Genomic DNA, 25,416 nt, shown 5'->3' on the forward strand with positions numbered 1-25,416 from the left:
CTCTGCCTTTTAACTGGGGTGTTTAATCCACTTCTATCCAATATAGTTATTGATATAATTGGGTTATATTTATTATTTGCTATTTGTTTCATATTTGTCCCATGTGTTTGTATTCCTTTTTTCCTGCCTTCTTTAGTTGACTATTATTTAGTCCTTCCATTCTACTTTTAGCTTCCATTTGGCTTTTTAGCTATATCTATTTTCTTGGTAGTTACTCTGCAGATTATTAAATGCACCCTTAACTTACCACATTCCACTTAGAGTTAATATTGTACCACTTTTTATTTATACAAAGTTTAAAAACTTATGACAGTTTAATTTTATTTGCCCTCCCAGTCTTTTGTGCTATTGTTGTCATATATTTTACGTCTGGAAATGTTATAAACTCCATGACTCAATGTGTTTATGTGTTTACTAATTTTCAGTGTTATAGGTTATACAATGTTTGCATTTTTTTTCTATTTTATTTTCATGCTTTAAACCACAGTGTGGTAAATTTGAAATGGCTGCAAATTCTACCACATCTAGAGTAACAGAACTGGAACAGATAAAGCAATGAAATAAAAATCAACCAATAAGCTACACAATCTGTCTTAGGGTCTGCTTCTTTCTCTGTCAAAAAGATTGCTATGAGGATTAAATGTATTTAGGTTAATTTATGTAGAAGCTGGAGCTTAGTAAATGTTACTTTCCATTCCATTTAAGAACCTGAATTTTCAGACCAAGATATTTGTAATTAACATCAATGTAAGTTATATACTGTGAACCAAGTAACAATGAGAAGCAAATGAAATACAGATAAACCAAATAACAATTCAACCAAAATATTAATTTCTACTTATCCCAAGCTGCATTGTGCACAAAAATCTGTTAATTGAATACAATAAAATAATTATTCAAATACTCTTACCTTAATAGAATTGACACTTTGTAGTTCTATTAACATATCAATAAGTAATTCTGCTCCCAAATAGAATGGTAAAACAGAGATACAGAGGAAACCATCCTGGCTAATAGGAAACATTTTATACAGATCCACTGCTTGTTTCTGAAGTATCTGTAGCTCCTGAGTAAAGTTCCAAAGGGCCCGGCAGCAGTTCTGAAGCAAAGTCCAATAGCCACCACGATGAGCAAGAACCTAAGACAAACACAACATTCAAAAGAAGCCAAAGTTCCCAAAGTTACAGATCTCTGAATGACTTCATCTTTCTGCAAATATTATACGTCAATGATAAAAATAACTAACATCATTTGTTATAAGCCACTTACACGTGCTAGCCTCTACGTAAGACAAGCATCTCTACTTAAGACAAGCATTACCACAGTTCATCCTACTGATAGTGCCTAGGAAGTAAGTACGCACTCACATTTTACTCAATTTACAGATGAAGAAATGGAGGCATGGGGCTAATTTGCCCAAGGGTGTGAGTCTACTACGCGGTGAGCTAGGATCTGCACACCAGTGGTCTGACTCCAACACACCCATCCCATTGTTCTGGGAGCTGGAAATATCGCAGTGAGAAAGGGAAACCGGGCCTGCCCTCATGCTGCTTCCATTTATTAGGGGAGACCAACACTAGATAAGCACACAAATAAAAATACAGTTTCAGGGAATGACAAGGGTTGTAAAAGAAAATAAGGCAGAAATGGGTCAGAACCTGATGAGGGTTAAAGGACGGGTCCTTTTAGACAGGGTGGTCAGGAGAGAAGTCATCTCTGAGGAGGTGACAGGAGCAGAGACCTGAATGTTGAGTTGAACAAGTCATGTAAAGGAGGGTGGGAGGCGAGGGTGTTGGGAGGAAAAGAACATGTGGGGCTGAGGGAACAGCAAGTGTAAATGATGGAAGGGAACCTAAGGAGGGAACAAGCTTAGTGCTCTCAGGACCACAGAGGGAAGTGGACTGCACAAGAGCGAGAGGAGCAGAGTTCTGAGAGGTGAGCAGGACCCAGACCTTGTAGGGCCCAGAGCTGGTGGAAAGGAAGACACGATATAACGCTCAGGGTCAAGGGAGATGACGTGAGTTTGCTTTACATTTTTAAAAAGTCATTCTCTCCACTTCACGAAGAATATGGGAACTTCAGCATTCCCTCCTTGTCTAGAAAGGACAGATTACCTCTCATTTCGTGAGGTTTGAAGTATACCCCCTTCCTGCTATGAGAAAAAGGAATTTCTTTATAGCTAATGATTCTAATTCTGAGTTTAATCATCTATCATATAGTATTTAAGAAGAAAAGAGAAAAGTGAGAGAAAACACAAGTCGAAGCAAGTGGTCAGGGGGATTGGGATAGGGATGAGGCTTTCTTATGGTCTAGAAAGATCTTCCCCTGTACTTCAGGGAAGAAAGGAGTCTACGGTGCCCAGAGAGGACCCCCTGTGTCACTGGAGAAGCCCATGTCCCAAGTGTGGCAAGAAAGCAGTAAAATGGTGTCTGAATATTCATACTTTGCAGACAAGGACAAAGACCACCTGAGCTCTGGGCACATGAGTGACTAACAACTAAAGGGGCTCATGTTTCTCCCTCACAACTTGACAACGCATAAGACCTCAGCATCATGGCAGGCAAACCTCAAAGACGACTGACGCAAAAATCCAGCAAATTCAGTCTCATGGTTGAAATTTAAATTATAGATAATAGGTAAATACAATATATCTAACATGCCCAAATTCACGGGCTGAGATTTATGTCCACTACATTAGCGCATCAAAAGGACCATCTTACCATTCCTCTCCTGCAATATAAAAAGATTTTCACAAAATGATCCAATAGACCCACATTTGCTAGCTGATCCTTTTCTTTACCACTGAGACCTGATTGAGAGTCTGATTCATAACCCGTTTGTGTCTTGGAAACATCTTCATCACTCGTTTTGGAACTAAGAAATGCTGAAAATTCTTCAGTATCTATAGCACAAAAGAAAAAAAATGATAACATTATTGAAAACAGAGAGTTAAGTTTCAGAAAACACAACAGGTGGTCAGCATCAAGTGAATAATTCAGATAAAAATGCTACATATATTTGGAAAAAGGATGGATTATCATGGATATGATAAGCCAGGGAAACTTTCCAGAGGAGGCTCTGAGATTAGTTCTTGAAGGGTGGTCATGACTTAGCTATGTGGGTAGAGGGTGGACAAGAACACTTCAGGCAAGGGTGATGGCCAAGCTAACAGTGCAGAGGCAGGAATGTCATGTTTTGAGGGAGAAAAATGACAGGATCTCACTCTTCCTTAATTTCCCCCCAAACAAGCCATTCCCAGGACACGTACCCTAGGAGTTGAGTAGCAACCCCTGGAGTTACACAGCCGCAGCAACCCTGATCACTCACTCTCCCATTGGTAGGCTATAAAAACACAGGACTTCTCCTGCCACAAACATTCTCCTTTTAGAACTCTGCATTAAATAGTAAGTCTCAAGAGCAGAATATTCTATTGCCAATTTCATGGGCGGTCTTAAGGAGCTAGTTTAAAAAAAAACAACTCAAAAAGCTACATATATTGTATTCTATATACAGAACTAGGATTCTTGCTCTGTCTAGGGAATTTACTTTCAAATACTTTAATATTCATAGTATGACATGCATATACCAGTTAAATTTAAACTATACCCTAGAAGAAATTTAAAAGCATGTCAAATACCTCAAATATGAATCAAAACTCCTAGGGCAGTTAATCAACATATGAAGTATCCTTATCAGCAATAAGCTATATAGCATTTAAAATGCCATTATTAAAAATCTACATGAGCAGGTTTGTAATAGCATAAAGATATCAGAAATAAATTTTCACTTGTGAAGTAAGTGGTGTTTAAGATAGGTTACTTCTTAGAAATAGTGTCATCAGTGTAGCACTTCAACTGAGAGCCCTGTTCACCTACATCTCTCCACCAGCTGGAGCCCCTGCCACCTGACCAGAAGACAATATTGGCTGGTCCTGCCATCAGGATATTACTGCATTCATCCCAAAGTAAGCTTTCATGCAAGGTGCTAATCAGAGGTCCCAAGGCAAGAGTGGACTGTCCTGAGTACCAGATAGGAACTATAAAACAGCTACATGACATTTTTATGCCTGCTTGCATCAGTATGTTTGGTGGAATTTGTTCTGAAACTTACTTCCACTATAACAGAACACCTGATAGCAAGTCTTCACCTACCTTGACCACTGGAAGCTACCAATATTTTTAAAAGAACATTATATTTGCTAAATGGCTAAAATGGCTTAGGTGACAATCCAACATAAATATTTCCAAATATATATGATACCATAAAAATATAGAAATTAAAAAAAAACAGATTAAATAATAATCTCCTACAAAATATCACAATTCAACCAAGTTCCTAAGTCATTAGTAAAAAGTTGGTGTACCTCTGTGTGTCTATGGTGGGGAGGGTGCATGTCAAGGTATTTGTGTGTGTGCTGCATTAGCAAATGAAGATTTAAGGGCAATCTGATAGTATATATATCATATTTATTTATCTTACCTGATGGTAAGTGGGCCTTTCTTTTTTTAGCTGTAAGAAGGAAATCAAGCATCATCTTATAGTTTTCTAGAGTCAGTTTTCCTGTTGGTAATACTGTTCCTGAATTATACAGTGAGAACATACTAGGATCACATGATCGAAAACTGCAAAGGGGAAAATAATCTTATTAAAAAAAGAATATAAGCAAAATTGAATTAAATTGGTCAAATACTAAATAAATAAACAAACAGTTTAATAAAATTGAATTTAGCACCAGTTGCCCTGCTAAAATTTGGTCATTAATTATTGTGCTGCCAAGTAATCATGCATGAATGGTCATGTACGATTGGAAGTTCAGAGAAGAGTTCTCAGCGCTCAGAGGACAGTAAGGAAGCCTATCTGACCTGAACTGTTTTCCCTTATAGCCTCGTAAGTGGGTCACTTTGCCAAAAGCCTTCCCTGTAAATCGAACAATCTAACTGCTTCTTAAATGCTAATCTGGTCTAGCCCACATAGGAAATATAATCTATCCCTATCTGAAGACGATTTTCCAAAGGTTCAGTCTGCTAATTATTTTAACCAAAATTCTGGAGAAACTGAAACTGGGATCAAGTTCATTGTGGATTTCAAATTGCATATTTTTTATCACTGGAGTGTTGAAATAATTCATATCCCTGTCACGAGTCTTTCCTTCCTCCAATCCATTTGCTATGTCACTGCCAGAGAAATTTCTTATCATAGTCCTGCTAAAAAAGAAGCCTGAATAATTTCCCACTGTGTCTAAATTAAAGTTCAGATTTATATAGACAGTTAAGACCTTCCATGATCTGGTGCCAACCTACTTTCCTACTTACTTCTCACCACTCCCTTTCATGTGCCCTAGAATTCTGGTCAGACCACTTGGGGTTCTCATCCTGTGTTTCCTGCCTGGGCTCTGACTCATGTTCTCCCATCTATGTGGAATGCTTATTTCCCTACCTGCACATTTCTAAAGCTTGCCTATACATCAGGACTTGGGCCAAGTGGCTTCTCCCCATGAAATCTTTCCTATTGGTCAGAGCCAGGAACAAAGCCTCCTTCCCAGGAACAAAGAAGATTTTATGTGCATTTCTCTTCCTCCATTACCTTATTTACAATTATTCATGAACACTTGTGATCCACCCTATCAGACTCTAACTTGTATATCCTGTTCTTTGAAGGCCCAGTGTGCCCTTCTCAGTACCTTGTATCTAACAGGTGCTCAACAAGTATTTTTTTTAATGAAAGACTCTTTTTACATTGTTACTCTGGTCATACAGTGTTCCACATTATGTATTTATCTTTATTTTTATTTCCCATTTTATCTCCCGTAACACTTTGGCCAAAGACACTCAATAGGAACTGGAAAATGTCTTGAATTAATGATAGCAAGTTTACATTGTATGAGAAAATATGACCTGTGTTTATAGAGGCCTAAAATATACCTCTAAATTAAACAGAGATTTGCCTAATGCCTACTAATATCTAGTTACCATACAATTAATGTGAAATTTCTCTTGGAAAAATCACTTTCCCCTTTCACCAAAAGCTGTATCAACTAACATATTCAAAATATACGCAAATGGGGAGGGAGAGTATAGCTCGGTGGTAGACTGTGCTTAGCATGCACAAGGTCCTGGGTTCAATCCTCAGTACCTCAATTAAAAATAAAGAAATAAACCTAATTACTCCCTCCCCCCCAAATAAATAAATAAAAATAAAATAATAAATTAATTAATATATATGCAAATGAGTACTTAATAAGCTCTTATCCAGCACTTGTTTGGGAAAGATTCTGATATAAGAAATTAAGAAATACACCAAAGCTTAGTAAAAACTGATGCACTCTGTAAACCTCTTTAAGTTATTAACAGCATTGGAGACTTAAACATACAAATAACATCCACGTTCTTGGAATTTAAAAATGTATTTTTTATTGGTAATATACTATACCTGACCATTGTAGGTGAAGTGCCAAATTTCATCTTTGCACTTTCCCCTAGCTTTGTTAAAAGCAGGCTGAAATGTGCACTTGCCAGATACATGTTCATCTGAGCTTTCCAGGGCATCTCCTCAAGAAATATTTGATGGAACCTCTTCTTTTTAACATAATTTAATATTAAAGGATTCAAGTTATCCACCAGGAAGCGAAAGGATACTTTTCTGACATCAGCTCTTTTATTTCTGCAGAGGGAGAAGGAAGTTTTGAAATTACACAAACTTCCAGACATTTAAGAGAGAAGAATGATTTCAGTTTGTACAAAACACATCAAGAAGTCATTTGCCTGACCTTATACAAATGTTGCTGGCTTATTTATCATTTCCTTAGTTCTAAAAGTGTGAGACAGGACAGTGAAGAAGGGGAGAAGGACTCTTCTACTCACCATTCATAAAAACTGATTACAGTTGGATAAAATTCCTAATTGTGAAATCAAAAATTTTAATTGATTAAGAAAATACCCTTACTACCTCAGGTAGAGAAGAATTTCAAAAATAATAAAGGGAAATGTTGATATAGTTGACTTCGCTAACAATTACAAATTTTGATTTAAAAAATAATACTTTTAAATTGTAAGTAGATGAGCCACAAACTGGGAAAAGCATTAGCATCCAAACTTCTAAAAATAAGTGAGAAAACAGAAGTTGTTAAATGTGCAAAGGATCTAAACAAGCAGGCTTGAGAACAGAAAAACTCTAGGATTTTTTTTTTAATATATGAGAAACTAACAACAAGGTCCTGCTGTATAGCACAGGGAACTATATTCAATACCTTATAATTATCTATTAAAAAAAGAATATGAAGAGGAACATATATGCATAACTGAATCACTATGCTGTACACCAGAAATCAACACAGCATTGTAAACTGACTATACTTCAATATAAATAAATAAATACATACATACCAAAAAAATGAGAAGCTGCCTAGTCTTACTAATCAAATAAAAATGAAAATAACGAGATAAAAATTTACAACTCATGGGTCCACAAAAATTTGAAAATTTGATTAAATATCAGTGAAGATAGTGATAATGTAAACATGACACACCACTGGTGAAAATTCACAGGCAACTTAGCAATATCTAGAAACGTTAAAATGTTCATATCTTGGGAACTACACTCCTGTGTATTTAGCCCAGAAACTCCTGCATGTGCATATGGAGATATATACAAGAATGTACTTTGTAGCACTGTTTACATAAAGTAAAGTTGGACTAGACTTATGTATAATCAACATGAAGAAAATCTCACAAACATAATACTGAGGAATAAGAGCAAACTGGCAAAACAAATTGTAAAAGATAATACCAAATGTTATTTAGGGGCATATACACATATAATTGAAGTGTAAAGCCACTCATAAGCACGGTAAATACCAAATTTTGGACAGTATTACTTCTGGGGTAGATGGGACAGAAATGCATCCCAAATGTCTTCTACGGTAAGCTGCATATTATGTACGTATTCATTTGTTATATTATTTTCTATACTCATCTAAAATATGTCATAATTTGAATAAAATAACAGGATAATCAAACAGATCGTTAGGTAAATGCAAACAAAAAGAAAATGAGAGTGGTTTAATTAATATTTATATGTCAAAAATTAAGATGAAAATTATTAAGCAGGTAAAGGAAGATACATTACATAATAAAGATATGTAAAGAATGTCTGAGAATCATAAATGCAATGCTCATAAAAATAGAAGCTAAACATTTTACCATGATAAGTTTTATGGTTTAAGCTTTATAAATGAGAACATTAGGTCCACCAATAATTAAAAGTAATTTACCAGTTTGGTCTTCTGACCACTCTTATCTAAATTACTGTTGCCACTACCTCACCCCATGCCAGTTAATCTATAATAGCATATTATCCTTCTCATTTATTTTACAAAATTATTAAAATTTTAAATTGTCTTGTTTATTTGTGTGTTTGTTTCCTGTGCTCCTTTTTATTAGTACATAAGTTCCCTGAGGGCAGTGATCTCATCTGTCTAGTCTGCCAGTGTATCCCCAGTGCCTAAAATAATGCCCAACACATAGTAACCCTCAAGTAAATGTTTATTGAATTGATTAATCAATTAATACCTTTCATGTTCCACCATTTCAGAAATACAAGGATTTTTACACAAAAATTCTCTGAGAGTTTCCTTTTTTTTACTTCTTTTTCTTGGCATCATATCTGTAGTCTTAGCATGGGAGATAACAAAAACGTTACACGTTAAATTTCAAATCTGAACGCAATACTGTAATTTACTTGTACTCTAATGCTTATCTCTTGACATTAAAATAGTGGTTTCTTATGCCCCTCAATTAAAATTATTATCAAAAGTAAAAGAAGTACCCTTTAGACAAAAAAATAATAAAAATATCCACATGATAACTTAAGCATTATAATACATTGTATAATTATAAAATTATGCTTGTTATGTTTTGCCAACTGTCCCTAGAGACATGAGTTTCTTAAGTTCATTAGCTTAAAATTCAAAATTTATGTGAAACTTACTCTTCCAATCTCCATCACTGCAGCTCTGTACTTCTTGAAAGTTTTGGTAGGCTTTTTATACAAAGTATAGTCCTTGTATTTCATTTTTCTTATTCCAAGTAGGGATTCATTCCTCCTAATATGAAAAGATAAAGTCAGTGAAAAGGATCTGCACAAATTTGTAAAACTACTCAAAGTAATAAATCTTTAATGAGTGTTGTCAATGAAATTATGTCAGAAGAATATTCAAAATTGTTTGTGTCCCACACATAAGTGAGACTGTAATATTCCTGGTCATCAAGGAATAGCTAACCTCTCAAAAGAGTGAAACGTAAATCATACCATAAAATGTGATAAGAGTTGGTGTGTGATGTAGGAAGAATAGAATTGAACTGAAAATAAAACATGAACACTTCCCTTTAAAATTGGGAAGATAACTACATAAGAGTGACCCTAGACAAACTACCTTGCTTCCAACAGGTATCAGTCCCTTTAGTTCCATCATGTGCAAGCTCCCAGCAACTATAATCTACTGCATGTCAACAGGAGCTAAGCATTTTAGATGACTACAGTCATCCCTTGGTGTCTGCAGGGGATTGGTTCCAGGATCCCTCAGATACCAAAAGCAAAGTATTTGTATATAACCTACATACATCTTCAGAACAGCTCTAGATTACTTATAATCCCTAAACACAATGTAAATGCTATGTACATAGTTGCAAGTATAATGTAAATGCTATGTACATGGTTGCCAAGAGTGCCTCAAATCCAAGTTCTACTTTTTGGAACTTTCTGGAATTTTTTTCCAAATACTTCTGATGGCTGGCTGAATGCCTGGGTGCAGACTGGATGCCAAGGGCTGACTGTACTAATTGTTCTCCCTTCCCCTAATCACCTGTAGGGATCCTTAACCTTGATGGTTTTTTTTTTTTAATTTTTTATTGAAGTATAGTTGATTTACAACATTGTGTTAGTTTCTGGTGTACAGCATAGTGATTCAGTCATATTCTTTTCCACTATAATTTATTACAGGATCTTGAACATAGTTCCCTGTACTATACATAGGACCTTGTTGCTTATCTATTTTATATATAGTAATTAGTATCTGCAAATCCCAAACTGCCGATTTAACCCTCCCCATCCCCTTTCACCCCTGGTAACCATAAGTTTGTTTTCTATGTCTGTGACTCTGTTTCTATTTTGTAAATAAGTTAATTTGTATTATATTTTAAATTGCACATATAAGTGATATCATATGGTATCTGTCTTTCTCTTTCTGATTTACTTCACTTAGTATGATCATCTCTAGGTCCATCCATTTAACCCTGTTTTTTCAATCTGCCATCAATCCCTGTGGTAACCTGGCTCCTTCTCTGAATGTCGTAAAGTCTCTCATTATCCCTCCCTCTGTTGGTACTTACTACCTATTTTCCTTGAAATTTATGTATTTCCTAAAATTTATATTTCGTATGGTAAGTACTTGCTAGGTACAGCAACACTCCGCTAGAACATGATAAATGGGATCCAAAAACTCAAATTAAATAAAATGTAGACTCATTTCAACACAGGGAAATGAAATGATTGAGTGAGTCTTGATAGCTAATTCCAAAGGTTGGGGTTCCAAATTCACTTTGGTGCCAGGAATGGTTGGCCTCTCACTTCAATTTTGATGAAAATGATCCTGGATCCTGTTGTTTGGGACTCCAGCCAAGTTGTAGCAATTCCAAAAGTCTCCCAGTTAGTTGGCATTCATTTTGGCAAATATTTTATCTGACTGAATGATAAAGCTTGGACCACTGATCACTGGGGACTTGGGAATCTACCTTCCACTCTGCTACTTGCATACTGAGAATAGTTGCCTGCTGTTTTCCAACCAGCGTGGTCTCTTCTCCACCTCCTCCCTCTCCCACCCCACTAGAATGCTTGACCTGGTTGCTGTTACTCCAGAAAGAGATGGGAAGGAGAAGAGGTCATGGATGTACACTTGGGCCACTATCTTCCCAATCCTCTCAGCATTCTCCTCCATGCTCTGCAGAACTCTCATCCACTGAACAAGCTCCTCCTCTCTTCAACCTCTTCATAGAATGCTCCCTCCCAGCTCTGACTGTTTTTATTTTCTTTACGGTGTGTTATAAAAAAAATAGTATTTCTAAAATTTTATATAATCAGTCTTATTAATCTTTGATTTCATGTCTTATTCATCATTTTGGTTACTTATATCAGTGCCTATTTCTGATACAAAACATTGAGTTCCAATGGCCGTCTGCCTATTATTTCACAAATGCAACTCTGTTGTACTTTATCTGATACCACAAGCCTCTCCTTTTGTGCTTTTTTATTTTTCAAATATTTTTCATCATTCTAACCCATTCCATACAAACTAATCTGACTGGGATTGCATTAAACCAACAAATTAATTTGAGAATAACTGAAATCTTTATAATATTCCATCTGCTCAAGTAATGTACTGTCTCTTCTTTTACTCAAGTTTTTTTTTTTTATATCTCTTAGTAAAGATGTTTGGTCTTCTTTATATTAGCCTAAGTCCCCTCACAATTCCTGATAAATTTAATCCTGTACTTCATAGAAATAGGATCATTTTTCCATTATACTTTCTAGTTGATAATAACAAAGCACTGATTTTGCATCTAGCCATCCTATGGAATTCTATTATTAGTTCTGATAGTTTTCAAGTTAACTTGTTAAGCTAAAAAAATAATTATTTGCAGATATCACTCATTTCATCTCCATTTTCAGAGTACTTCACTATGGAATTCATTTGACAAACACTTTTGAGTGTCACTATTGTGTGATAATCGTATGAATTGTAATCCTAATTTCTATTTCTTATTTTAACACACTGGCAAGAACTTTCAGAACAATTATAAATGACAGAGGAGTAATAGGTTTCTTTGCTTATTTTAACAGTAAATATTCTTCTAATCCTAATTTGCTGAGAATTGTTGCTGAACTTCACCACATGACTTTTTAGCATCTATAGAAAATTCTTTGACTACCAGTGATAATTATGTTTACAGATTTCCTACTACATTTATATTAAGAACAAAATCTACATTTTTACTGCTAAATTTATAAGTTAGTGTTTTATTTTGACTCTATATACTGCTAAATAAGGTTGACCCATAATTTTCTATATTTTTTATTCTCTCTTTATAAAACTATTATCAAAGCCTGCTGTGATAAATTTACTAGGAAACTTTATAAACATGCTCTGAAGTAGCTCTTTGTAAGACAAAAATTATTTGTTCATTTAAAATATGAAAGAACTAGCCCCAAAATTATTTGAGCTAACCAAATTTTTTACTACTTCAATAAATTCTTATAACTTAAATTTTTCTAGAAAATCATCACTTTCAATTAGATTTTCAAATTTATTCATATTAAATTATGTATACTGTTATCAAAGTTTGTTTAACAACTTCAAATTTATGACTATTTTCTCTTTGGATTACTTACATTTCACTTTTTCTTATTTTGCTAACCAGAAAATTATCTAATTTATTCATATCTTCAAAAAACTAACCCTAGCAGTTTTCAACTGGACTATTTTAAAATCAACTTATAATTGATTAATTTCAACTTTTGCTTTTATTTTCTTTGTTTTCTTAGAGTTATTTATTTTTCCAATTTCTTGATTCCAATAAAAGTTCATTTATTTATCTTTTCATTTAGTAACAGAAGCTTCTAAAGCTAAAAATTTGTCTTTAACTGCTGCTTTGAGTACATTTGACATTTGGGCTTCTCAGCGTAATTTTCAAAAGGCTCTATACTTTTAGTTAGATTTATTTCATTACATATTATTATTATATTGAATTATATATGCCAGTAATTTATTGTTATATAATTATATATGCCAATAATTATATATGCCAGTAATTAATTTTGTTATAAAATTTCAGTTTTATTGTACTGTAAGAAAATGTGGTCTTAACAAATTTTAGTCTAAGTGATTTATTGAGTTACATTTTGCAGCTTAAATATTACTTTTTTTAATTTAATAAGTACTTTAAAGGGCTTTTAATCTCAACTGGCTATATATATTAAACTAGTTATGTACATTTTCCATGTCTTTTTTATTTCGGTCTTTTTTAAAGTAGCACATTAAACTCTCAATGTTACTATGTTTCTGTCAAATTAGCCTTGTCTTTTCAGCAGTTATTTCCATATACTTTGATTTTTTTGTTATATAGAACATGAAAACTTATGAAGTATCTTCATTGTGATTTGTAAGCATTATTAGTAGAATCACCAATGTGAAAATGTGGCATTAAAAAGTAAGTAACAAAGAGACTACTCTTTAAATATTACCAGGACAATTAATTTAAAATTTTAGGGGGAAAAAACCCTAAAGTTTAATCTAAATCCCTATACCAAAATAAATTCCATATGGATTAAAACATTAAATCTAAACCATGAAACTATAAAACTGGAAGAAAAATACTGCTGCATATTTGTCTGTTGCAGTATGAGAAAAATTTCTTTGTGCAAAAATGTTAAACATGCGAACATAAAAAGAAAACAGATATTATTATCAAAGTAGAAATCAAGGTGTTGTATCTGCCTCTCCTCTATATCCCCTGACTTGGAGAACATCCTAAAACATCTGCTCAGCCTTAAAATACAAATCATTACCTTTGTTTTGAACTCAGTTATACTGCTCAATCTCCAAACTCACATCTTTTATTGTACTTCTGGTCTAAACCATTTATTCTGCTTTCCTCTTTCAGAATATCTGTTATTCTCTGATTAGACCTCCATGGCCAGTCCTCCAAACTTTATTGCACACTAAAAGTGTCTCCTGATTTTCTTTGGTATTAAGAATATTATTTACAACTTCCAATATCTCATTTTGGCTATGGTTTTTTTTTTAATTTAGTGGGACTTTCTAATTCTGGTCTGTTCTTCCATTACCATAGCCTGCTTCTTTTAATAGAAGCAGTTTCCTCTTTTATCTTTTGAAAATATGAAGGACATATGTTCCAAGATTTAGTTCTAATATTATGAAGTGTCTATTTTGTAAAGAATATTTTCCTGTAGACTCTTACGAGAATGTTTCTCTTCTGCTGCCATTTTTAAAATAGACCTTGTGTTATTGATGTTTTCTTTTCCTAGAATGAGATAGACCTATGCTCAGTGGTCAAATTGAAGCCCAGTTGTTGGAAGAAAAGCTGAATTCACTTGGCGTCTCTCATAACTGGCATGAAACACAATAATTTTCTTTGGGGGCAAAGAGAGCCATTCAGGCTTACAGAATAAGAGGGATAATCTTAAGTTTTACTAATTCTGTTTGAGGAACTCTCCATTCACATATACAAATGGGAACCCCAAGGAATGGCTTTGCTAACTAATGCAGAGGAACTAGAAAAGCATGGTAAATGGACAAAAATGGACCCCAAAACCATATCATCTATAAAAATAAACTCAAAATGGCATAAAGACTTAAATGTAAGACCTGAAACCATAAAACCTCTAAAAGACAACATGGGCAATATGCTCTTTGACATCGATCTCAGCAGTATTTTTTGGATATGTCTCTTCTGGCAAGGGAAACAAAAGCAAAAATAAACAAATGAAACTACATCAAACTAAAAGCATTTACACAGTGAAGGAAACTATCAACAAAACAAAAACGTCACTTACTGAATGCGAGAAGATACTTGCAAACGATGTATCTGGTAAGAAGTTAATATTCAAAGAACTCATACAATTCAACATCAAAAAAAAAAAAAACCAACCTAATTTAAAAATGGGCAGAGGACCTGAAAAGTCATTTTTTAAAAAAATATATACAGATGACCGATGGTCACAAGATGCTCACCATCACTAATCATTAGACAGATACAAATCAAAACCACAATGAGATATCAGCTCACACTGGTCAGAATGACTATCATCAAGAAAACAGATAAAAAGTGTTGGTGAAGATGTGGAGAAAAGGGAACACCTGTACAATGTTGGTGGGAGTGTAAACTGGTGCAGTCCCCATGGAAAACAGAATGAAGTTTCCAAAAAAAAATTAAAAACAGAACTACTATACAATCCAGCAATTCCACTTCTGGGTATTTATTCAAAGAAATGAAAACACTGATCTGAAAAGATACGTGCACCCCTGTATTCATTGCAGCATTACTTAGAATGGCCAAATTATGGAAGCAACCTAAGTACTCATCTATAGATGAATAAAGAAGATATGATGTATATTCATATATATGTGTGTGTATATATATATGTATGTATACACACACACACACACACACATACACACAAATGGAAAATTATTCAGCCATAAAAAAAGAATGAAATCTTGCCATTTGTGACAACATGGTTGGACCTAGAGGGTATTATGCTAACTGAAATAAATCAGAGAAACAGAGACATATATGATTTCACTTACATGTGGATTCTAAAAAACGAAACAAATGAACAACCAACCAGTCATAGACACAAAGAACGAACAGGTGGTTGCCAGAGAGGAGGGGGATAAAGGGAGGAGAGAAGTGGGTGAGGGAGATTAAGAGGTGCAAACTTTCAGTTACAAAATAAATGAGTCATAGGTATAAAATGTACAGTGTGAGAAATAGTCAATAAATACGTAGTATCTTTGTACGGTGACAAATCACACTAGACTTATCATGGTGATCATTTCGAAATGTATAGAAATACTGAATCACAATGTTGTGTACCAGGAACTAACATAGTGTTGCAGGTCAATTATACTCGAAAAACAAACAAACTCATAAAAAAAAAAAAAAAAGAGAGAGATCAGATTTGTGACTACCTGAGACAGGGTTGGAGGGAGGGGGAGTTATATGAAGGTAGTCAAAAGGCACAAACTCCCAGTTACAAGATAAATAAGAACTAGAGAGGTAATGGACAACATGATAAAAATAATTAACACAGCTGTACGTTATAAATGAAAGTTGTTAAAAGAGTAAATCTTAGGGGGGAGCTTAATAGCTCAGTGTTAGCATGCGTGCTTACCAGGCATAAGGTCCTGGGTTCAATCCCCAGTACCTCTGTTAAAATAAGCAAATAAGTAAACCTAATTACCTCCCCCTCAAAAACAAACAAAAAGATTAAACTAAATTTTTTAAAGAAGTAACCCTAAACATATTTTTTTAAAAAGAGTAAATCTTAAAGAGTTGTCATCACAAGGAAGAAAAAAAAATTTTTTTAACTTCTTGAATGTTGTATCTATATGAGATGATAGATGTTCACTAAACTCACTGTGGAAATCATTTCATGATTTATGTAAGTCAGATCATTATGTCGTACACCTTAAAACTTCTACAGTGTTGTGTGTCAATTATATCTCAATAAAACTGGAAGAAAAAAATTAAATAAATAAATGGACCCAAAAGTCTGTGAGAGAGATGCTTTGGCCTAGAGATGCTATCATCCAACTTAACTCAACAGCAAAAGGCCTAATTTATTTCCTGCTATGAATATGCAAATACTCTATTTTTACTCCTTAATTCCAGTTGTACAAATAATTTATTTTTATTTGTTTATTTATTTACTTACACACAAACATAAAACCTCACTATCTCCCAGATGGCTGTTTTAACTGCATATACCCCATTCTCTTTTTCATCCACCTTATATATCTTTAAGGAACAATTTTACTCACTTTTCAAAGTTGTTAGTACTAGTAAAACAGATATTACAAGATACTACAAGTACCTTTTCAAGAAGTCACAGACAGGATTTGCTATCTCCACCATAAGTTGAAACCTTTCATCATTCATACATTTTAGCATAACTTGTGTAAAGAATTCCAAGAATCTAGGTCTCTGCTTAAATTTCATAACTGTGAAAACAAGGAGGTTCATATGTAGTCACCAACACACTTGGTTATGGGCGCTGAAAGATTACTACTACTAACAGTCATTTTGCTCCAACAGGTAAGTTTATTAACCTGCTTTTCAGATTACTCATTTTTGAGAATCCACACAACAAAGGACCTTCAACAGTCAGTCAAGTGAACAGCATATATACACTTGGGTCACTTACCTTCCTTCATAGCACCTCTGACCGACCAATTTAAAACTATAGGGTAAAGAAATATAGGGTCCTCTGCTCCTGAGAGTTCAGCTGCAACATCTAGAGTTAAAAAGAATTCGTAAGTTGTAGGTCCTGTTTAGTATCAATAACCAAAAATGAAAATTCTTTGGTGGGAATGAAAAGTAGGAAAATACTCAAGTATACGTTCTAAATTATGGGCCTTACAGTATCAATTATATCATATTTTTAGACATTAAAAAATCTAGTAGTATCAATTATTTTTTTTTTCATTTCCCTCCCAAAAGCCAAGAAGTCCACCACCAAATAAGGAAAGAATTTCCAAGGCATGAGTCTTTCTTATTCAACAGGTATGGTGTATCAGCAAATAACAGACTCAAAACGCTACTTATTATATTAACTCCATTTTGTAAAATTATCTTTAAAAGACAGTAAAGTATAGAATAACGAACAATACAACCACTGGAGCCAGGCTTCCTGCATTCAACTTCTAACCCTGACACTTTTTAGTTATGAAACTTTGGAAGTTACTCAGCTTCTCTGTGTCTCTGTTTTCTCATCTCTAAAATGTGGATAATAATAGTACCTTTTTCATATGGTTGTTATATAAAGGTTATATCAGTTTTAATATATATAAAACACTTAAAATAGCTCCCAGCACCCAGAAAGCACTGTGTAAAACTATGATTTTTATTATTGTTTTGTTCTTGAATCTTGAATCTGTTTAGCTAGTAACATTACATTGTACTTCTTAGCAAAATGTCAGGGGTGGGGGTTAATAAAATGAAAATAAGTAATACTCACATATTAACAGCCCTCATGTTATCCCTTTACTTCTCAGTTACATTTTTGCCTTTAGAGCAATGGTTCTCATTTTGTGTCTCCCTTCCCCAATACATTTGGCAACACTTGCCTCCTAGTTGGTTGTCACAGCTGGGAGCATGGTGTGCTATGCTATGTGTCTCTGGACAGAGGCCAGGGACAGAGGCTACTCAACACCTATAATGCCTAGGACAGTCCTTGACAACAAAGAATTATCTGGCCCAAATTGGCAATAGTGTTGAGGCTGAGAAACCCTCCTTTAGAATAAGAAGATTTAGGCTCAAATCCAAGCCAGCCATGTAATCCTAAATAAATCACTTAATCTTTACAAGCCACATCTGTAAAAGGTAGTTAGCAATCCCGTATTAACAGAGCACTGTTAGGATTAATGACATAAAAACACTGCATAAACCTTAAAGGATTTACCAAATGCTAATCTCATCCTAATCTTTTTAATAAAGTATTTTCTTATTTAAAAAAAAAACGATAAATAGAACTATACAGAAAGAAAAAAAAAAGACTACATTGCTTTGTCAGTTTCAGTAGGTGTGTCTCCAATAAAACCAGCTGTTCATTTATTTTTTCAGGTAATAATAACTGCTGTGGCTTCTTAGTCTTGGAAGACTTCTTAGAAGAACCCTAGAAACATTGGTTAAATGTTAGAATGTACTTCAACCTGTTTCAAGAATTGTCATTTTCAAGTAACTTTCTTTAAAATTATGTTTTCATACTTTCTTACTTGGTAGACCAAACTATGATCTACATGATTAAATGATATGAATTAATAATTAATAGTGTCATTGTATTCTAACTAAATGCCAGACCCAGTACTAAGTGTTTTATGGAGGTGGCCCAAAATACTTCTTCTCTTACATCTCCCCTTCTCGCAGTAACTTCTACTCCCCTAACCAGCTGGCCTCCCACCGCTCAATACACACACCTTTCTAAGAGCAGCTGAAGGTCTGTCTCTAAAAATCCTAAGAAGAAAATGCTCTCAGAAATGTATCTCTTTTTCCTTTTTCTTTTTTTTTTTCTTTCTTTATTCCCCAGAAGGAGCTTCTTTATTACTAAGATAATTGCTTTTGCTGCTCTGCCTTTCATTGAATGTAACAGGATCAGTAATTAGTGGATTAAGAACTGGCAGATCTACGCTCAGGCTCCTCACCGTGTTTTCACCTATCTGAGCCTGAGAATGGACTCGTTAATGTCTCCTGTTCTCCAAACAATAAACTTCCCAACCCTGTTTAGGCTTAGAGGGACCTTGAGTGGCTACAATGATTTCTGACTCCTATAAATTAGGTATTAGCTTCTCAGTCCCTACAGTGTTAGTTGGAAGGAAGTATCACAACCTTCTGCTGGACTAGAGGCTCCAAGAGGCAGGGGGTCCTATCCTACAATGATGTGAAGGGACAGGGTCCTGAGTTAAGGCCTGGGTGACATAAAGGGGCTGGTTGACGGACTCTTGAGAGCAGACATTTGGTGGGGAAAAAAAGCTTCAGATTACTTCCAGCTTAATCAAAACTTTCTCTAGACAAAGCAAACTGCCCCCTCCCCCAAAAAAGTATTATGGGTAAAAAATTAATCCTATGAAACAGTAGGGTTTTTTTTTTTTTAAGGTTTCTCAACATATAATAGAGAGAGAAATAGAGTTACTCCAACAGACACAGGCTTGGGGATAACAGTCCCTTACCCCCATCCCAGTCACTGAAGGGGCTTCAAGTGATACCTGGTGCATCTCAGAAACCTGATAAACTAAGCAACATTTCAAAATTTGATCTACAAAATCATTTAACTACATAGTTTCAAGAAAAGGCAATAAAATAAGTTCTAGCAAGATCCATTCTTGGGAAGCAGATATTAAGAAGTAGTCTCAAACATTAGCAGTCTCATAAAGAAGACTATTTAAGTGTCACAGTGAGTTTGGTAATCTGTTTTGAACTCTGACATGTATTTACTGCTTTCAATGACCCACCCAGAATGATAAAATCCTCAAGTTGGGGGAGGCTTCAGAGAGCTTTTAGTCCAATATCCAACTGGGTATAGGAAGCTCTTTAATAACACCTAACTGATGATCAGTACTAGTGACAGGAGACTATTCAGTATTCTAGCATGGCTACCTTTTCATTTTCTTGATAATAATTAGAAGGGGGGGGGAAGAAGCTCTTTACTGCATATTACTTTTATGTAAATATGACAAATTAAAATCTGATCAGTTTTCTAACATGTTTACTAATACTACATGACATCTTAAAGACTCAACTAAATATACATTTAAAGACAAGAAACAAAGAACAATTACCTCCTCATGCATTTCTTCTTGGTCAGTAACACCAAATAGAGATTTGCACCGTGATGTGACGTCCAACATCTTTTTTCCATAATTTATAATCATTACTGCCAGGTCATATTCCTTCCATGAACGCAGAACCTAATTTGAAATACTTATTATCTTTATTTTCAAGTGTCATATATCATCTTACATAAATTCAAAAGTCTTATTAATGTTTTGGGTCTAAATAACTCCCCTGTTTTTGTTAAGGAAACTGTAAGTTTACCTCCAGATCTTATTTCCCTAGAATTAAAACTGCATGATTCCACTATTTTAAATAAAGGACAAAAAAAAAAAAAAACCCAGGAATCTCATCAGTAATGAATTCTCCCTATCTTTGGGACATACAATCACACATCTTTTGGTATATAGTATGTTAACTATTAAGAAACTATTTCCACTTTAAAGACCCATGTTAAAACAAAATCATTCTTAAAGACCACAGAACCATCGCTTCTTGTTTTGGGTTGTCTTCTATGTGAAATGGCACAATTACTGACCTCATTGATGTTTTATGGGGGCATTTATATCAGTAAACGATTTACAAGACACTCTGGTAGTGAACTGGACTAGAAATCAGCTGTTTTGGCACATTCTCCATGAGCCCTAAGGAAAGCATGCACTATAATCTTAGGAAGAGAAGAGGCCCACTCTGCCACTCTTGTCCACATTTCTTGTTACTAATTGTCCCCTGGCCTTCTCTAGCCTGGCCCTTACCTACCTCCCTAGCATTATCTTCCACTATTCATCTCCTTGTTCTTTACATCTACAAAATATTGAGCCAAGTATAAATTCTGACACTCACCATAGTGTCAGGACTTCATGTCTTCCTACAGCTGAGGCATTTCCCAGAACAGCTTTCTCACCTTATTTATGTAGCTTTACCTGGTCATAAAAACCTGGGCTCTAGCATTACTCTGGGAAAGCTTCCCTGGCCAGCAATCTGATTTGCATAGACTCTTCTCTGGTGAAAGATCACATGACAGGGACACATTCACTGTGAATCCCATAAGGAAATACTCTTAGTGTATAAATAAGTTTGTATGAACTTGTTATCTGCAAATGTATTCTGTTGAGTAAGTCAGCATTTAAGTAATGACAGTTACTTCCCAAGCAGGGAAAGGATATATAAGGTGGCTGAAAATAGTGAATGGCTGCCTAATCCTGATAAGACAAAAACAAACAAACAAACAAAAAAACCTCGTAAGACCTTCCTAATGCAAATGCTAAGAACTGGAAGTATTTACTGGACCAGGACGATGGTGTTAAACTGATGCTGACAGAATGTGGGAAGGGAAACAGTGAAATAAAATTTAACAGGTAGATGGAGTTAGGTCAAGCAGGGCCTTGAATGCCAAGCAAGAGAGTCCAGTCTCATTATAAAATTGACATGAGAGGGAGTGAGCTTTGTTAGTAGGAAACAAATGAGCTAATGTTTGCTTTCCATTCACCTTTGCTTTCCAACATATTTGGTGTACAGAGAAATATGCAATCTCCTCCCCTTGTTTTAATGTGCCAGTGGAAAATACTAAATGACAACAAATTTTCCAATCAAAAGAAAAATAAAGAACCCATTCTATTTCACATATAACTGGTGAACAGAAAATTTTAAAATATGCCAGATGTTTAGCACAATAATTTTTTTAACAATGTGAAAATAATGAAACTCTTAAGATGACAGGTCTCAAAAACTGCACTTTATTTGCAATTCTGGCAACTTTCAGAAAAAATACTGCTACTTAAAGAAAAAAGACTGAACCATCTTGAGAGATTACCCATTTTTAAAACAGAACAAAGAAAAGAAACAGGGCCTTTGATTAATTAGACTTTACATGTCCTAGGGGAAAATCTATATAAAAATATGTTTACATCAAATGAATGCCTCAAGTCTGGGATTCAGGACTAGTCCAGTCTTCTGTGTCTGTTGGTCAGGCTGAAGGAAGCTTCTGAAATGACAATTCTCAGTGTATCAGTTTGGGACAGAACTAGCTCTAGTATCAAAATCCTGACATTAATATATACTTTACTTAAAAAAAAAAAAGTCCAGAACATTCAGGGTTATTTCTACAATAATGTCAGTTGGATCTCAAAATGATTCCTCAGTTGGGGAGAAGGGACTGGGAGTCATGGGTGGCACATCAAGAAACACAGAGCCGTCCCCCAGCTGCTGTGGGAGAAAAATCACATGAGGCTAAGAGAGGAGGCATGGGAATTCAGTGGAGGACTTCAACCTCCACTGGGCCCCAGTCGCTCGTTGGAAACCCCATTTATTCTGGGTCAGCACTCTCTCCCAGTTTCCACAGGGGCTGCTACAAATCTCAAATCTCTGAAACCCACCCCTACTCTCCACGTCCTCACTCTCAGCAAATGACCCTGCTTCCTTTCCACAGAGGAATGTAGGGCAACTGGCTCCTCTGCTGCCCATAAACCTATCTACACAGTCACCTGTAATGACAACCATCCTCCTCCTGTGGGAGGGGAGAGGCCAATCTCCTGTCCAGGATAGTCCCACATGTGTTGGGTTCCCACTGCCACCTCCCTTCTCAGGGATCTTGCTCTAGAGGTCACCCCTCCTCTCCTGTATCCCTATCTCTCCCCTCTCCTGTCTCCTCCCCAGTAGTAGTCAAATATGGAGCGCCTGGATAAGTAGACTTGGTGTTTTGGCTGGTTGGTTGGTTGGTTAGTTGGGTTTTATCAGGAGAAGTTGTTATTGGCAAGTTACAAGCAACAAGCTGCCTTGGAAAAGATTTCTTTGTTATGAAAGATTCGCTGTGTGAATGAAAAATACTGCCAGCCATATCAGTAAACAAAGGATGCTGTGGCCATCAAGTCATCAGCCACTATGGCCACCCCAAGCAGTGAGTGGAGAAAACTCAGGATGCAGACAAGCAGGCAGCCCGTCTCTGCAACCACCCTTTAATGGTGCCCCAAGGGAATTCAAGGTATGAAAAAACAGGATACTGGCCCTAGATAGCTAGATGCATAGCAAAGGAATGATTTCAATGAGCCCAGACCTTTGCACCTTCCCAGACATAGAAAAGGACTAAACTCCTTAACTTGAGATATCTGGTTTTCTTTAATTAACAGTCATCTTTTGTTGTTCCAACTGCCTGGTCTTTCTTGCAAAAACTCCTATATATCCTGGTTTCCCTCTTGCCTGGGTAGAACAGTCTCACAGCAATCTGAGACACTGCTTCCTGGGCTCGAGTCTTCAGAAAGTCCACCAAATAAAACTTAAATCCCAACTTTCAGGCTGTGCATTTTACTCCAGTCGACTGCTTGCAATAGCCACTAATAGCTACTGAAATGTAAAGCGAGCAGTTGTCCTAGAAAGAGAGTATAACCTGGAAAGACAGTGTAACCTGTTTCCTGTCCTGGAGATACTCATTGATGGGAGGGGTGGAGAGGTAGGAGAGGTCAAGCAGATGAATATGCTGTAAAGAAAAGTGATCCTGGAAGGTGCACTTTTAGCCCAGCATTACACTAATTAATGTGTGTGTGATGGAGCAGTGGGAGTGGAAAGGAGGTCCTTTGGACTGTATGGGACCCGTGCTTCCAACAGTTACACCATGTGACAGTGACAGAGCTAACAGTATCGGAAAGATTTTCAAGGCTGGGGAGGGGTGGGGATAACAAAAAGCTTTGGACTGATCACCTTTTCAATTCTTCCTCTTGCCTAATGGAAGCAGGACTGGACCCTTGGACCAATAGCACACTTGAGATTCTTAGAAAATTCTCTTCTTTTCTTAGTCTACACACTATCCCCAGGTGAAATCATCTATTTTCTGTTGCTTCAATGGAGTCCACATACTAATGACTCCTTCGTCTTTATATATATTTGGCCATTCCTGAACCTCAAGCCTACAGGTCCAAATATATAATGTCCACCTCTTTGGACATCCTATAGGTCCCCAAATTCAATATATTCAAAACATTATCTTTTCCCCCTTTCCCACTCAGGGTTCAACAAATTGCAGTGTATTCATCCTCCTGCCCAGATAGCTGGACTGCTGTGGGCTCTTCCCTCTCCCTCCCTTATCCCCTCATATGCAGCATGTTTCCAGACTCTCAATTCTATCATAAATAACTCTTGAATCCTTTCAATTCTATCTTCCACTTTTCCTCACTAGTTTAGTTTATCATCTCTCACCTTCTAACTCATTTCCTGCCTCAGGTCTTATCCCCCTCTAGTTATTAGCTGTTGTGCAACCAGAATAATTTCTTTTTTCTAAAATGCAAATCTCATTAAGTCCTTCCCAGGTTTGAAACCCTTGAATGACTTCTCTCTGACCTCATTACATGGCCAATCATCATCTGGTACTTGTTCACTGCCCTGCTTTTTAAGGTGACTGAAATAGTTAATCATAGCCTCCATAATTAAAAATAAATCTGATTCTTCTTTTCCCAAACTGAAATTATTTCCTATTTTCCCATTGATTACTGCCTGGGGAAATCAATGTTAGTAATTCCATATCTGTCATATTTAAAAAAAATAATTGCCTTTAAGCTTTGCTTATACATAGTGTCTTGCCATAAAAAGTATTTTTTAATTATTATGTAATCTGTTTATCTGTCTTTTTTTTTCCATGTACCTTTTGAATTTTGTACCCTGCTGAGAAAAGTCTCCCCTGATTTCAAGGCCATCAAAATATCCTCAAATTCATCTGGACTTTATTTTGTTTATGGTACAAGATAGGGCTCTGGCTTTCTTTATTTTCAGATGAAAAGTCAGTTCTATCAGCACCTTTTATTAATAAATTATTGATTTCTCAATGATGCTAAATGCCACCTTTGTCTTATATTAAGTTCTTCTTATAAACCTGGGGCTGGCTTTTCCTGGAATCTCTATTCTATTCCACTGAACTATTTGCCCATTACTCTGTTAAGACCATTTTTACTGAAGTGGCCTTATGGTAAATTTTAATAGCTATTGAGAACTTTTAAATAATTCTAATCAGTTTCAGAGGAACCCCACGGGGATTCTAATTAAAACCACATTGCATGTAAATACTATTTGAGGAAACATTTATATTTCTATGACAGTAAGTCATCCTGTTCAGGAACTCAGTGTGGCCTTTCATATGTTCACATCTTATTTTGTGTCCTTTGGTAAGATCTCACATTTCTTTTATTCAGGTTCTTTAACATTTTGTTAAGTTTAAAATATTTTGTACTCTAACTGGTATATTTTCCTCTCTCCACTTCTAACTGGCTACTTGCCAGTATTAAAAATAAAAATAACAAAAAACCCAAAAGTT

The 25,416-nt window shown here is 35.5% G+C and overlaps 1 protein-coding gene across 2 annotated transcripts in view; it reads right to left on the reverse strand.

Moving 5' to 3' along the window:
* CFAP54 (cilia and flagella associated protein 54) overlaps positions 1-25,416 on the reverse strand; it is a 272,419-nt gene that overhangs the window by 156,946 nt on the left and 90,057 nt on the right. For both annotated transcript variants that reach the window (XM_045522505.2, XM_074375255.1), the window contains exons 27-36: positions 20,129-20,257; positions 18,354-18,468; positions 16,999-17,088; positions 16,669-16,795; positions 8,986-9,100; positions 8,568-8,668; positions 6,430-6,660; positions 4,480-4,622; positions 2,721-2,902; positions 911-1,138 (exon numbers count right to left, since the gene is read on the reverse strand). In XM_045522505.2, coding sequence (XP_045378461.2) covers positions 911-1,138; positions 2,721-2,902; positions 4,480-4,622; positions 6,430-6,660; positions 8,568-8,668; positions 8,986-9,100; positions 16,669-16,795; positions 16,999-17,088; positions 18,354-18,468; positions 20,129-20,257 — 1,461 coding nt within the window. The remainder of the gene's footprint in view (positions 1-910; positions 1,139-2,720; positions 2,903-4,479; positions 4,623-6,429; positions 6,661-8,567; positions 8,669-8,985; positions 9,101-16,668; positions 16,796-16,998; positions 17,089-18,353; positions 18,469-20,128; positions 20,258-25,416) is intronic.

Source organism: Camelus bactrianus, chromosome 12, assembly GCF_048773025.1.
Source record: "Camelus bactrianus isolate YW-2024 breed Bactrian camel chromosome 12, ASM4877302v1, whole genome shotgun sequence".
Classification (NCBI taxonomy): Eukaryota; Metazoa; Chordata; class Mammalia; order Artiodactyla; family Camelidae; genus Camelus; species Camelus bactrianus.